Source organism: Vipera berus, assembly GCF_964194415.1.
Source record: "Vipera berus genome assembly, chromosome: 2".
NCBI classification, from domain to species: Eukaryota; Metazoa; Chordata; class Lepidosauria; order Squamata; family Viperidae; genus Vipera; species Vipera berus.
The window spans coordinates 102,793,180-102,805,587 of record NC_138203.1 but is presented as its reverse complement, the minus strand read 5'-3'; the positions used below and the strand labels follow the sequence as shown (position 1 = coordinate 102,805,587).

Genomic DNA, 12,408 nt, shown 5'->3' with positions numbered 1-12,408 from the left:
TTTCTAACATTTAGACAGAAGCTAAATAAACCCTGACCTTCGAAAAGCTGATCAGGACCAAGTTCAGATCTCCAAATATCCATAAAGTTCACTCGGGTCATTTTTCTTCTCTGAGCCCAAATCGCCTCACAGGTGATTATTGTGAGGTTAAAATGGGAGGAGGAGAACAAAACGCACTCTTCCGATTATATTCTCAACAGTGATGTTATATGAACGTAGATAAGGCAGCTGCGTAGTCTAACCAGCTGAGAAAATTTCCACAGCAATATGAAGAAATGAAGAAGTGAAACACGGTCCAAGTGAAGCAAATGAGAAAAGGAAGTAAGACTCCCTTAAGGGAGAAATGGCATAATTAAGTCTTCTTAGGCACAGAGAGAAAGAATTCTATGGCCTGCTGTGGAAGAAAACAGAGGCAGTATCTCATCTGCTCTCAAGTAAGCTTATTTTGTTTCTTTTTCTCTAACCCAGATCAGTTTATAACAATTAATCATGACTCAGATTCCAGAGATTTCTTTGGGATTCATGTTCAATTGACTTGACATGGATATGTAATTCTTCCATTCAGAATGGAATGAGGGACAATTTGATTGGATTAGATTTATAATTTGTTAACAAATTCCAGCACATGACATAATGGATTTGAATGTAACATGGATGGATTTGCCTATTTAAGTACAGGGTTTCAGTAGCTCTTTATGTTTGTGATGCTAATTTAGAATTGTTCCTTCTCCTCTTCTTGTCTGCCCTTCTAACTGGGACTGGTTCCTCACCATCAACAACAATGTGGCAAGTGAATAAAGCTCCCCTTATCCATGATTTGATCGAGGAGGAGGACGCAGACCTGGCATGCATCACGGAAACTTGGTTGGACCCGGAGGGAGGAGTCCCTCTGATTGATTTATGCCCTCCAGGTTTCCGTGTGCTGCATCAACCTCGGGCTCAGGGTAGGGGAGGTGGTGTGGCGGTCGTTATTAGAGAGACCCTCCGTCCACAGGAGGCCACTGCCCCTCAAATAGACAGATGTGAGTCCCTCCTCTTGAGATGGGGTCCTGGTGGTCAGTTGGGCCTGTTGCTTGCATACCTCCCTCCAAGCTGCGTAGCAACGGCCCTGCCCGGGCTACTTGACGCCCTCTCGGGATTGGCGGTTGAATTTCCCAGACTTATGGTTCTGGGAGATTTTAATCTGCCTTCCCTGGGCAGTGCATCGGAGGTGGCCCGAGAGTTCATGGCTTCCATGATGGCCATGGACCTGACCCAAATTATTCAGGACCCGACTCACGAGGGGGGAAACACGCCTGATCTTATTTTTATCTCTGGGCAGTGGCTTAATGGTCTGGGGGGGGGTTACTCCAACATCTCAACCCCTTTCATGGACAGACCATTATCTCCTGCGGTTGGGCCTCCATCACATCACCCCCCGCTGCCGGGAGGCAGAACCGACCAGATGGTTCCGCCCCAGGCACCTGATGGACCCAGATAGGTTCCAGACGGTGCTTGGATTGATTCCTACCTCCCTCTCCCACAGCCCGGTCGAGGCCTTAGTTAATGCCTGGCAACAGGCTGCTTCGGAGGCTCTCGACCGTGTTGTGTCTTTGCGGCCTCTGACCCGGCGCAGGTCCCGGCTTGCTCCTTGGTTCTCCAAGGACCTGCGGGAGATGAAACGCTGGAGAAGGGGCCTAGAGAGCATTTGGAGAACCAGTCGGTCTGAGTCTGACCGAACACAGTTAAGATCCTTTTCTAGATCTTATCTTGTGGCAATGGAGGTGGCAAAGCGTGCTTACTTCACCACACTCCTTGCGTCCGCAGATAACCGCCCAGCCACCCTGTTTAGGGTGGCCCGCTCCCTTTTAAATCAAGGGACGGGAGAGGACCCCTTACGAGGACGGGTCAAGAAATTTAGTAAATATCTGGTGGACAAAATTGCTCAGATTCGGGCTGGTCTGGACTCTGACTGGGCAGTATCTGATGAGAGGAAAACGATGGGTCTGGCCGAGAACATTTGGGAAGAGTTTGATCCTGTGACTCTGGATGAAGTGGACAGGATCATGGGGAAATTAAGTGCCGCCACATGTCTGCTGGACCCGTGTCCCTCCTGGCTGGTCTATGCATCTCGGGAGGTTACACAAGGCTGGCTCCTAGCAGTTATCAATGCCTCACTGAGTGAAGGGTACTTCCCTGCCGCCTTGAAAGAGGCGGTGGTAAGGCCCCTCCTTAAGAAACCTGCATTGGATCCAGCTATTTTAAATGACTTTCGCCCTGTCTACAACCTTCGCTTTCTTGCGAAGGTTGTTGAGACCGTGGTGGCACGGCACCTCCCTTTGGTCCTGGAGGAAACTGAGTATCTAGATCCATACCAATCGGGTTTCAGGCCCGGGTACAGCACGGAGACAGCATTGGTCGCACTGGTGGATGATCTCTGGCAGGCCCGAGATAGGGGTTATTTCTCTGTCCTGGTCCTATTAGATCTCTCAGCAGCTTTTGATACCATCGACCACGGTATCTTGCTGCGTCGTCTTGAGGGGTTGGGAGTGGGAGGCACCGTTTTGCGGTGGTTCTCCTCCTACCTCTCGGGCCGTTCGCAGACGGTGTTGGCAGGGGGGCAGAGGCCAACCCCTAGGCCCCTTAGCTGTGGGTTGCCTCAAGGGTCGGTACTCTTGCCTCTCCTGTTCAACATCTATATGAGGCTGTTGGGAGAGATCATCCGTGGCTTCGGGGTAAGGTATCATCAATATGCTGATGATACCCAGCTTTTCATCTCCACCCCAAACCAACCCAGTGATGCCCTCGATGTGCTTTCCCGTTGCCTGGAACGGTACAGATTTGGATGGGAAAGAACAGGCTCCGACTCAACCCGGCCAAGACTGAGTGGCTTTACATACCGGCATCTCGTTTAGTCCAAGAGATTCCATCTTTGGTTATAGGAGGAGAGAAGTTACCTCCCGTTGATAGAGCACGCAATCTAGGCATCCTCCTGGATTCACAACTCAGTTTTGAAAATCATATTGGAGTCGTGGCTAGGGGGGCATTTGCCCAGGTTCGCCTGGTACGCCAGTTGCGCCCCTTTCTGGACCGAGATGCTCTACGTACAGTCACCCACGCACTCGTTACCTCCCGTATAGATCACTGCAATGCTCTTTAGATGGGGCTGCCCTTGAAGACCACCCGAAGGCTTCAGCTGGTGCAGAGGCGGCTGCACAGGTAGTGATGGAAGCACCCCGATACTCCCATATTACACCCCTGTATTGGTTACCGGTTGTCCTCCGGGTGAGATTTAAGGTGCTGGTAATTACCTTTAAAGCCCTACATGGCTTAGGCCCGGGATACTTGCAGGACCATCTGCTGCCGGGAACGACTTCCCATCGCCCAGTACGCTCACACAGAGAAGGCCTCCTCAGGGTACCGTCGGCTAGACAATGTCGGCTGGCAACCCCCAGGGGGAGAGCCTTCTCTGTGGGAGCACCAGCCCTATGGAACCAGCTCCCCCCTGAGCTTCGGATGGCCCCAGATCTCCAGTCCTTTCGCCACGGCCTCAAAACACTCCTTTTCCACCAGGCTGACCTGGACTGACAGGGATTTTAATTAGGTTTTTAATTTTTAACTCTAATTTTTAATTTATTTTAATTTTTATTTATTCTACAGGGGCCTTTAATTTTAATTTTTATTTTAACTTCTGTATTTATTGTACGTTATTGTTGTTAGCCGCCCTGAGTCCTTCGGGAGATAGGGCGGCATATAAGTCCCAATAATAAATAAATAAATAAAGTAGATACCATATGGTCACTTGATCCCTGAAATAGCTGTAACTATAACACTGGACCATATACAACATAAGGAATTAATCACACTCCTTTTGCTTGACTCCTATGTTGTTGTTAGCTGCGAAGTCGTGTCCGACCCATCGCGACCCTATGGACAATGTTCCTCCAGGCCTTCCTGTCCTCTACCATCTTCTGGAGTCCATTTAAGCTCACGCCTACTGCTTCAGTGACTCCATCCAGCCACCTCATTCTCTGTCGTCCCCTTCTTCTATTGCCCTCAATCTTTCCCAGCATTAGGCTCTTCTCCAGTGAGTCCTTCCTTCTCATTAGGTGGCCAAAGTATTTGAGTTTCCGCTTCAGGATCTGGCCTTCTAAAGAGCAGTCAGGGTTGATCTCCTCTAGGACTGACCGGTTTGAACACCTTGCAGTCCAAGGGACTTGCAGGAGTCTTCTCCAGCACCATAGTTCAAAGGCCTCAATTCTTTGGCGCTCAGCCTTTTTTATGGTCCAACTTTCACTGCCATACATTGCAACTGGGAAGACCATAGCCTTGACTATACGCTTTTTTGTTGACAGTTGACTCCTATATATATTAAAGGCTTAATCTCCTCTCCTTAACAACTGGTTTTGTAATACAGGTCCTCATGACATAAGAATTTAAGCAATCACACAGTGGAGGCAGTTTAATTTCCTATTTAACTGTTCCAGTTTTAAAGCTGTTCTTCTCCTGATAAAACTTTGGTCATGGGCTTGAGCTGCTACAGTTGCTTGATGAGGTGCTGAGAGATGAATAGGCACAGGGATGTGCCCAGATTTTTACTGGCACTTGAGGCTGCTTGAACATGTTCTTTCCCATTCAATTGCCTGGCATTGGGCAAGGGTTTCCAGAGAGACTGGACACATGTATAAGTATGTGCATGGGTTTCGTTTGGTTTGGTTTGGTTTGGTTTGGTTTAACTTGTTTTGCTGGGAGAGAAGACACTGTCAATGACTTTGGTTCATTGGCAAACCCCATCTCAGTCTGTCTTCTCTCCCTACTTCATTTTTGTCATTTTCTCCCCCAGCTTTCCTGTTCCTTCCACTCTGTGGTTGGATGTAGGAGTGTGTGCTTGTCAAAAACCACAATTCTATAGCTCAGCAAATCTGGCTAGGGTAGGAAGAAGAGAGGAAGCATGCTTCCTGTAACAACCAGCCACAGTGGAACAAGACATGAAGAATGGAGGAAAGGGAGGGCTTGCTTAACACATAACCACGTCATTGAGAAAGGAAACAATGAGATGAGGCAGAAGATGGGTGGGGGTTGGGGAGGAAGAGGAAAGACGGATTTTGCGATGAAAAAGGCAGTTGTGAGACTGGGGACATATAGGCAGGGTTACCTGTGGGATTCCCTCAAAGAATGCCTCCTTTCTGCATGACATCCTTTGCCCTCTGGCTTGGAACCATGCCTAAGGGTTTCCATTGATGAGCAAAAAACTATTAAAGCCTATGTCTGGCAATTGTGGCTTTCTTGGCTTGAACCTCATTCAGAAAGGTGATAACAAGAAGAAAAAGGGCAATGACCTTTCAAGAACAAGACCTTGAAAGGGCATTGCCTACTAGGTGTGGCCTTCCCAAATGGCAGCACATCCTGCAGCTTGGCAGGTCAGGATGATGGAGTCTCCAATATTACAAGCTGTGGTTGGAGCTGCTTGTCAAGAAGCCTGTTTTTCTCCACACTGGGCTGGTTTAAGGCCAGTTGGTTGGGGCAAGTAGCTCACTTTCTCCCCATCCAACACAAACACACATAATGAAAGAAGAGCAAGTTGTAGGGGGAGGGGGGAAGGCAGCAGACAATCTCATTTTGGAGAGATATAAAAGAAATGGGGTCTAGTGCTGTAGAGCTATGGGTTGTTGTTGTTTTTCTGTCCTCCATGCCTGCAACTACTCTGCAGCCTTGAGGGTCAGGTACACTGCTGCATTTCAGAAATCAGGTCACTTAGGCCATCTGGAAGGTGACTGGAGCTTCCTTCCCAGGGATTTGCCTATGCTTATCCCACCCTTCCCTACCCCATTGCTGACCTTGTTACTGAGGCAGAATAGGGCTATGGTGGCCACAAAATTTAAACAGGTGTACCGTACTTTTTTGCTGAGTCAAAACCTGGAGAAATGCACACTATTCCTCAGTAACTTTTTTGAAGAATAACCCTAAGTCTTGTACATTTCTGTTCATCAACTATACAGAAAACAATAAACCTGGAATAAACTAATTGGAAAAGGAAGTTCAGAAATTGTACAATTCATATTCTGCATGCAGTCATTATCAACTTACTAAGTAAACATCTTGGTTTCCATTTACTAACTTAGTAATATTTAGCTGACCTTGTAATACTAAGTCCTATACTGTATTTAATCTTACATTGCTCACTTTATATTTCAGATTCAAGAAAAGCCTGAGTCATAACTGAAGATTTCAGTCTGCATGCAAAAGGAAAATATCTTGGTGTTTTGCATCTAAAATACAAACTAATATGAATTGGAAACTCATCAGTACACTAGTACCAACTTTGGCCATTAAGCTAATAGGCACTTCTTTGTTCTTTACATATAGTATGTATTACATTGACTTTTTTATTATCAATCTTCTAATTTTGGAGAATAATGATTAATAATGCTTCCTTTTATTACAGGTGAAACTCAAAAAATTAGAATATCGTGCAAAAGTTCATTTATTTCAGTAATGCAACTTAAAAGGGGAAACTAATATATGAGATAGACTCATTACATGCAAAGCAAGATAGTTCAAGCCGTGATTTCTCATAATTGTGATGATTATGGCATACAGCTCATGAAAACCCTAAATCCACAATCTCAGAAAATTAGAATATTGTGAAAAGGTGCAATATTCTAGGCTCAAAGTGTCCCACTCTAATCAGCTAATTAAGCCATAACACCTGCAAAGGGTTCCTGAGCCTTTAAATGGTCTCTCAGTCTGGTTCAGTAGGAATCACAATCATGGGGAAGACTGCTGACCTGACAGTTGTGCAGAAAACCATCATTGACACCCTCCATAAGGAGGGAAAGCCTTAAAAGGTAATTGCAAAAGAAGTTGGATGTCCCAAAGTGCTGTATCAAAGCACATTAATAGAAAGTTATGTGGAAGGGAAAAGTGTGGAAGAAAAAGGTGCACAAGCAGCAGGGATGACCGCAGCCTGGAGAGGATTGTCAGGAAAAGGCCATTCAAAAGTGTTGGGGACTTTCACAAGGATTGGACTGAGGCTGGAGTCAATGCATCAAGAGCCACCACACAGAGATGGATCCTGGACATGGGCTTCAAATGTCGTATTCCTCTTGTCAAGCCGCTCCTGAACAACAAACAATGTCAGAAGCGTCTTACCTGGGCTAAAGAAAAACACCTGGTCTGTTGCTCAGTGGCCCAAAGTCCTCTTTTCTGATGAGAGCAACTTTTGCATCTCATTTGGAAACCAAGGACCCAGAGTCTGGAGGAAGAATGGAGAGGCACACAATGCAAGATGCTTGACGTCCAGTGTGAAGTTTCCACAGTCTGTGTTGATTTGGGGAGCCATGTTATCTGTTGGTGTTGGTCCACTGTGCTTCATTAAGTCCAGGGACAACACAGCCATCTACCAGGAGATTTTGGAACACTTCATGCTTCCTTCCGCAGACGAGCTTTATAGGGATGCTGACTTCATTTTCCAGCAGGACTTGGCACCTGCCCACACTGCCAAAAGCACCAAAACCTGGTTCAATGGCTGTGGGATTACTGTGCTTGATTGGCCAGCAAACTCGCCTGACCTGAACCCCATAATCTATGGGGCATTGCCAAGAGAAAGATGAGAGACATGAGACCGAACAATGCAGAAGAGCTGAAGGCCGCTATTGAAGCATCCTGGTCTTCCATAACACCTCAGCAGTGCCACAGGCTGATAGCTTCCATGCCACGCTGCATTGAGGCAGTAATTGCTGCAAAAGGGGCCCAAACCAAGTACTGAGTACATATGCATGCTTATACTTTTCAGAGGTCCGATATTGTTCTATGCACACTCCTTGTTTTATTGATTGCATGTAATATTCTAATTTTCTGAGATTGTGGATTTGGGGTTTTCATGAGCTGTACGCCATAATCATCACAATTATGACAAATCACAGCTTGAACTATCTTGCTTTGCATGTAATGAGTCTATCTCATATATTAGTTTCCCCTTTTAAGTTGCATTCCTGAAATAAATGAACTTTTGCACGATATCCTAATTTTTCGAGTTTCACCTGTACAGTATATTAAATCGTATTCAAACCTCAATGCTCTGTTAGAACAAGTTATACATCATTTCCATCAGTCTTTTAACTAGCATGGGAAGACTTTATGTATCATGAAAGCAAATTCTCACTTTCTATATGAGAAGGATAATATAGCTGGGAGGAAGTAGGTGGGCTTGAATTTAGTGAGCATTTTTTTGTGAATGACCTTGATAGCTTTTTAAATGCTTGCTTACATTAAGAATCATCTGTATTCAGTTTCACAGATCTTCTCAGAAGTTCCCAAAATCACCTCACCAGGAAAAACCAGTGAGTTTGCAATGAGAATGCCCACCAGGGAAAAAGGGAATGCTCCTCCCTGGGGTGCACTGAAGCCATTTTCCCATATTCTTTAGGATGCCCCTTAAGGTGGACTCTGTATGAAGGGAAGTGCTACTACTTTTCTACTGTGCAAAAAACATGGGACGAGAGCAAAAAAGAATGTGCCCAGTTAAATTCTCATCTTGCTGTTATCACCAACAAAGCAGAACTGGTGAGTATTTATTTTATTTATTTTATTTTAATTCCATTTATATCCCGCCCTTCTCCAAAGACTCAGGGCGGCTTACAAGCTTAGCAGTAGCCTTCATTCTATGTATATGCCTGCTTATTAGGGCTTTCACACACACCCCAAGCGGCATTATTACAAAGTCAGCTTAATTGCCCCCAACAATCTGGGATAGTAAACCAAAAAAAATAGCAAGTATTTTGGGACTTTTAAATTTGATTACACTTTCATAAAATAATGTGTAACTGTCCCCCTCCCCGGGCAAACAACTTAGCTTTAAATGGAAATCTGGGCACAGTTGCAGCAAAGCCTTAAGCCTTCCTTTTGCTCGTGCCTGTTTGACTTTAGTTCAGTTTAAGAAAATCTGTCCAGAGTTACTTTGGCAACAGCTAGCAAAGTATATAATTGGGGTCTGAAGCATTTTTTCAAAATATTATTTCTGTCTCTGAAGTATAGATAGTCCTCAACTTATGACCACAACTGAGTCCAAAACTTCTGTTTGTTTGTTAAATTGTTAAATGAGTTTTGCCCATTTTATGCCACAATTTTAAAGTGAATCACTGCAGTTGGTAAGTTAGTAACATGGTTGTTAAAGTGAAACTGGTTTCCCCATTGACTTTGCTTGTCAGGTCTCAAAAGGTGATCGATCACATGCAGGACACTGCAACTGTCATAAATATGAGTTGGTTGCCAAGTGTCTGAATTTTGATCATGTGACCATGGGGATGCTGCAATGAATGTAAGTGTGAAAAGTGGTCATAAATCATTTTTTCAGTGACGTTGTAACTTCAAACCATCATTAAATGAACTGTTGTAAGTCAAGGACTAGCTGTACTATTTTTTCACTTTTTAAATTCCAACAGTGCCTTGTTTCATCATTTTTACAGTCAGATGAGATAAAATTACCTCAGGTAATCAGAAAAAAACAATGTAATGGTGCACCTCTGGACCTATTTTAAAGACGAAAGACCTGTGAAAAGAACGTAGCTCAGGAAAAGAAAAATAGTAATTTAAAAACACACATATGTATTTGAGGTAAGTTTTGAAACAGCAACATTTCAGATATTAAGCAACTATTATGAAACTAGTTTTAAAAGCTGTTCTAGACCTTAGAGAACATGGCGACTATTCCCTTAGGTGAGAGGGTATTTTTACCTCTGAAAAATGGCTACACAAATTGCAGGGTTTAAGCCTAGAAAAAAGCAATAAGAAAAATCTTTTTGAACTGCTGGTGAGGTAATTTTTTTAAAATTTCTATTCTTTTCCCCTTGAGTTGAGGAAAAGTGGAAGTATAACTAGTGTTAAAACATTTTAAAAGTAGAACAGGACAATTTTGAAGACCATTCTCTTCAACTATTGTAAGGAAATGACTTTCAGAAATACTGTGTGTATGGGAAAGATCTTGAAATTAAAATGCTTTCAATTCTCTCTTTCGTAGACCTGTTTTGATTTTGTTTAATGCAAATTTGTTTCTATTTTCCTTCCTTAAAGAGTATGCATTTAATTGGCCCAATTCCAGAGAGCTTAAAAGCAATATTATATTGAAATCTACAAGGAATCCCTTGTATGTATTTCAAATAGAAGCTTTTGTACAGAAAGACCTAAACTTATGATGATCCTGAAAAAGGTACTTATAACCCAATTCTAAAGGTTCCTCTCCCCACAGTCACATGACTGTATTTTGGGCACTCAACAACTTTTACAGTCATGTGACTGTGATTTGAAACCTTTTTGCCAGAAACCAGCATTTTCTTCTATTTTATATCAAAAAAATACCCTATAGCCAGAGGTGGATTTGCTTAACTACAGAGTTCACTTAGCAACTATGTTGTTTGCTTTACAACTGCCACATTCTCTTAATAACAACTGCAAAGAAGATCACAGAATTGGGCAAGGTCATGTGATAACTCATTACAACTTACAATCATAATTGTGGACTCAATTAAAGTAAGTCGAGGACTATCTGTAATGCATAAGGTATCATCTTTGTTGATGGATGGTTTGTTGATGCAATTTGTATGCAAATATACAAATAATGTAGGTTTCCACAGTCTGTCCTTTTCCTTTATTCTAGAAATACTTTGCAGGTCCATAACAGAATTTGATGTCACTGTATTTTGTAACATTTTGATCCTGTGTATCCTATCCAGGCATTCCTGAACAGCAGAACACAAAATGCAGATTACTTCATTGGCCTGAAAAAATTCATTGGACAGTGGAGGTGGATTGATAACACAAAGTTTGACCCTGGCATGTAAGTTTTATTAGACTTCTGATCATTATTGTTTACACAGAGTAGGAGTAGGCGACCTGTGGACAGGTGGCTGCATCTGGCAGCAAGCATGGATAAATATCTTGATTGGCCTTCAAGAAAAGCATTTAAAATTCCCAAAATCCCGACTCTGTATGTGACTGCACCCATTATCCTGTCCACTGCAGCTTTTGACTTTTAAAGTGAGACAACATATTCACTCAAAGTTTGTCTGCTGCTAACAAGGAATGAAGGGGAAGTTGACAAACCACTATAGGTCAGCTCTCCCTGCCTGTGGCTAGTAATATTGATCTATTCTGGATTGTTGTGGGAAAAATTATTATTGTATATACTCACAGATAAGCCCACCTGTGGATAAGTCGATCCTTGAATTGATAGATGTTTGGGTATGAGAAAGTAATACAATAGAGTAATCATTCCATGGATGTGCTGGTCTATTGGAAAAGCAACCTAAATGTAGAAGTAACCCACACAAAAAACATAATAGACTAAAGAAAAGAGTGCAGGTTAACTAGATTTGACAAATAGGTATATGACAAATATTCAGGCATTAATTCACCCATAACTGGAAGATGAACTTTATATCTTTTTTCAGATACTGCCTCAGGTATCTCTTCCGGCAACTGCTGTCCAGTATATATAAATGCAAAAATCTATGAGTTCAATTCCCAGCAGAGGTTTGAGCTCTCTGCAATAAGCTCTGGCTATCTGTGTCTGAAAAGTCCCAAAGAGGATAAAACCAGTCACATGACTCCTGGTGGGTTGCGTGACTGAATTGAGTGAACTGAAAAACGTATCCTCTGCCTCTTGGTCAGGCCAGCAAGCATATTCACAAAACCTAGTTATCTTGATAGATTATGTGTATTTTTATTGCCTACATTTCAAATGTCTGTGATAAAGAATTTCTATGAAATCTTGCTAGTTTTTCATTTGCATATATATTTATTTTATTCTTATTCTGCAGCTCCCATATAAAAATGAAGTTTCTGTTCTACAGCTGACATTCTGCAGTATTACTACTCTGCTCCATTTCCTGTAAATAAAGTTCTGACTTTTTTCCATTTCCCTACATAGATTTAATATTCAAGATAAAACAAACGACTGTGCTACAATTGGATTAAATTCCACCACCTCAAGATTTTGCTCTGAATTAAACCGCTTCGTTTGTGAGGAGAAGGTATAAAAACTCTTTGAACAATGGAAATTCACAGCAAGATATAATTGGAATTCTATCCTCAGTTCATAAGCTTTGGCCCTGATAAGAAAGTGAATCTACTGTAATGCAATTTAAAATTTAGAGTGAGTACTCCTTTCCAACCTACTTCAGGTTACATGGAATTCTATTTTTAGATCCAATTCCTCCTTGAGTGAATATATCAGCCTGTATTATATTGCTGCTTTAAAAATAAAGGATTCCAGAGGAAGTATGGCTGTTATTTCAAATCAGCAAAATAAATGCCTCCGACTATCAGAGACATTGGAAAACTGAACTACTGTGCTATACTCTGCTATATTTAGAGCAAAATATATACATACATTCATTTCAAGCTCTTTCCATGCAAAAGCATTCTCCTGTC

General features: G+C 42.7%; 1 protein-coding gene across 1 annotated transcript; it reads left to right on the top strand.

The window, feature by feature from the left end:
- Positions 1–342: 342 nt before the first annotated feature.
- On the top strand, positions 343–12,234 carry LOC308660946 (C-type lectin domain family 5 member A-like). The gene is made up of 6 exons (XM_081315593.1): positions 343–434; positions 6,175–6,344; positions 8,271–8,321; positions 8,408–8,544; positions 10,710–10,813; positions 11,906–12,234. Exons 2-6 carry the CDS (start codon positions 6,266–6,268, stop codon positions 12,012–12,014), a joined length of 480 nt encoding a protein of 159 aa, XP_081171719.1. The 5' UTR covers positions 343–434; positions 6,175–6,265; the 3' UTR covers positions 12,015–12,234.
- Positions 12,235–12,408: the final 174 nt, after the last annotated feature.

Coding starts and splice junctions, on each gene's coding strand:
- LOC308660946 (XM_081315593.1), top strand. CDS start 6,266: ATGAATTGGAAACTCATCAGTACACTAGTACCAACTTTGGCCATTAAG. Junction 6,345..8,270: donor TTCTTTGTTCTTTACATATA/GTATGTATTACA, acceptor ATCTGTATTCAG/TTTCACAGATCTTCTCAGAA. Junction 8,545..10,709: donor TCACCAACAAAGCAGAACTG/GTGAGTATTTAT, acceptor TATCCTATCCAG/GCATTCCTGAACAGCAGAAC.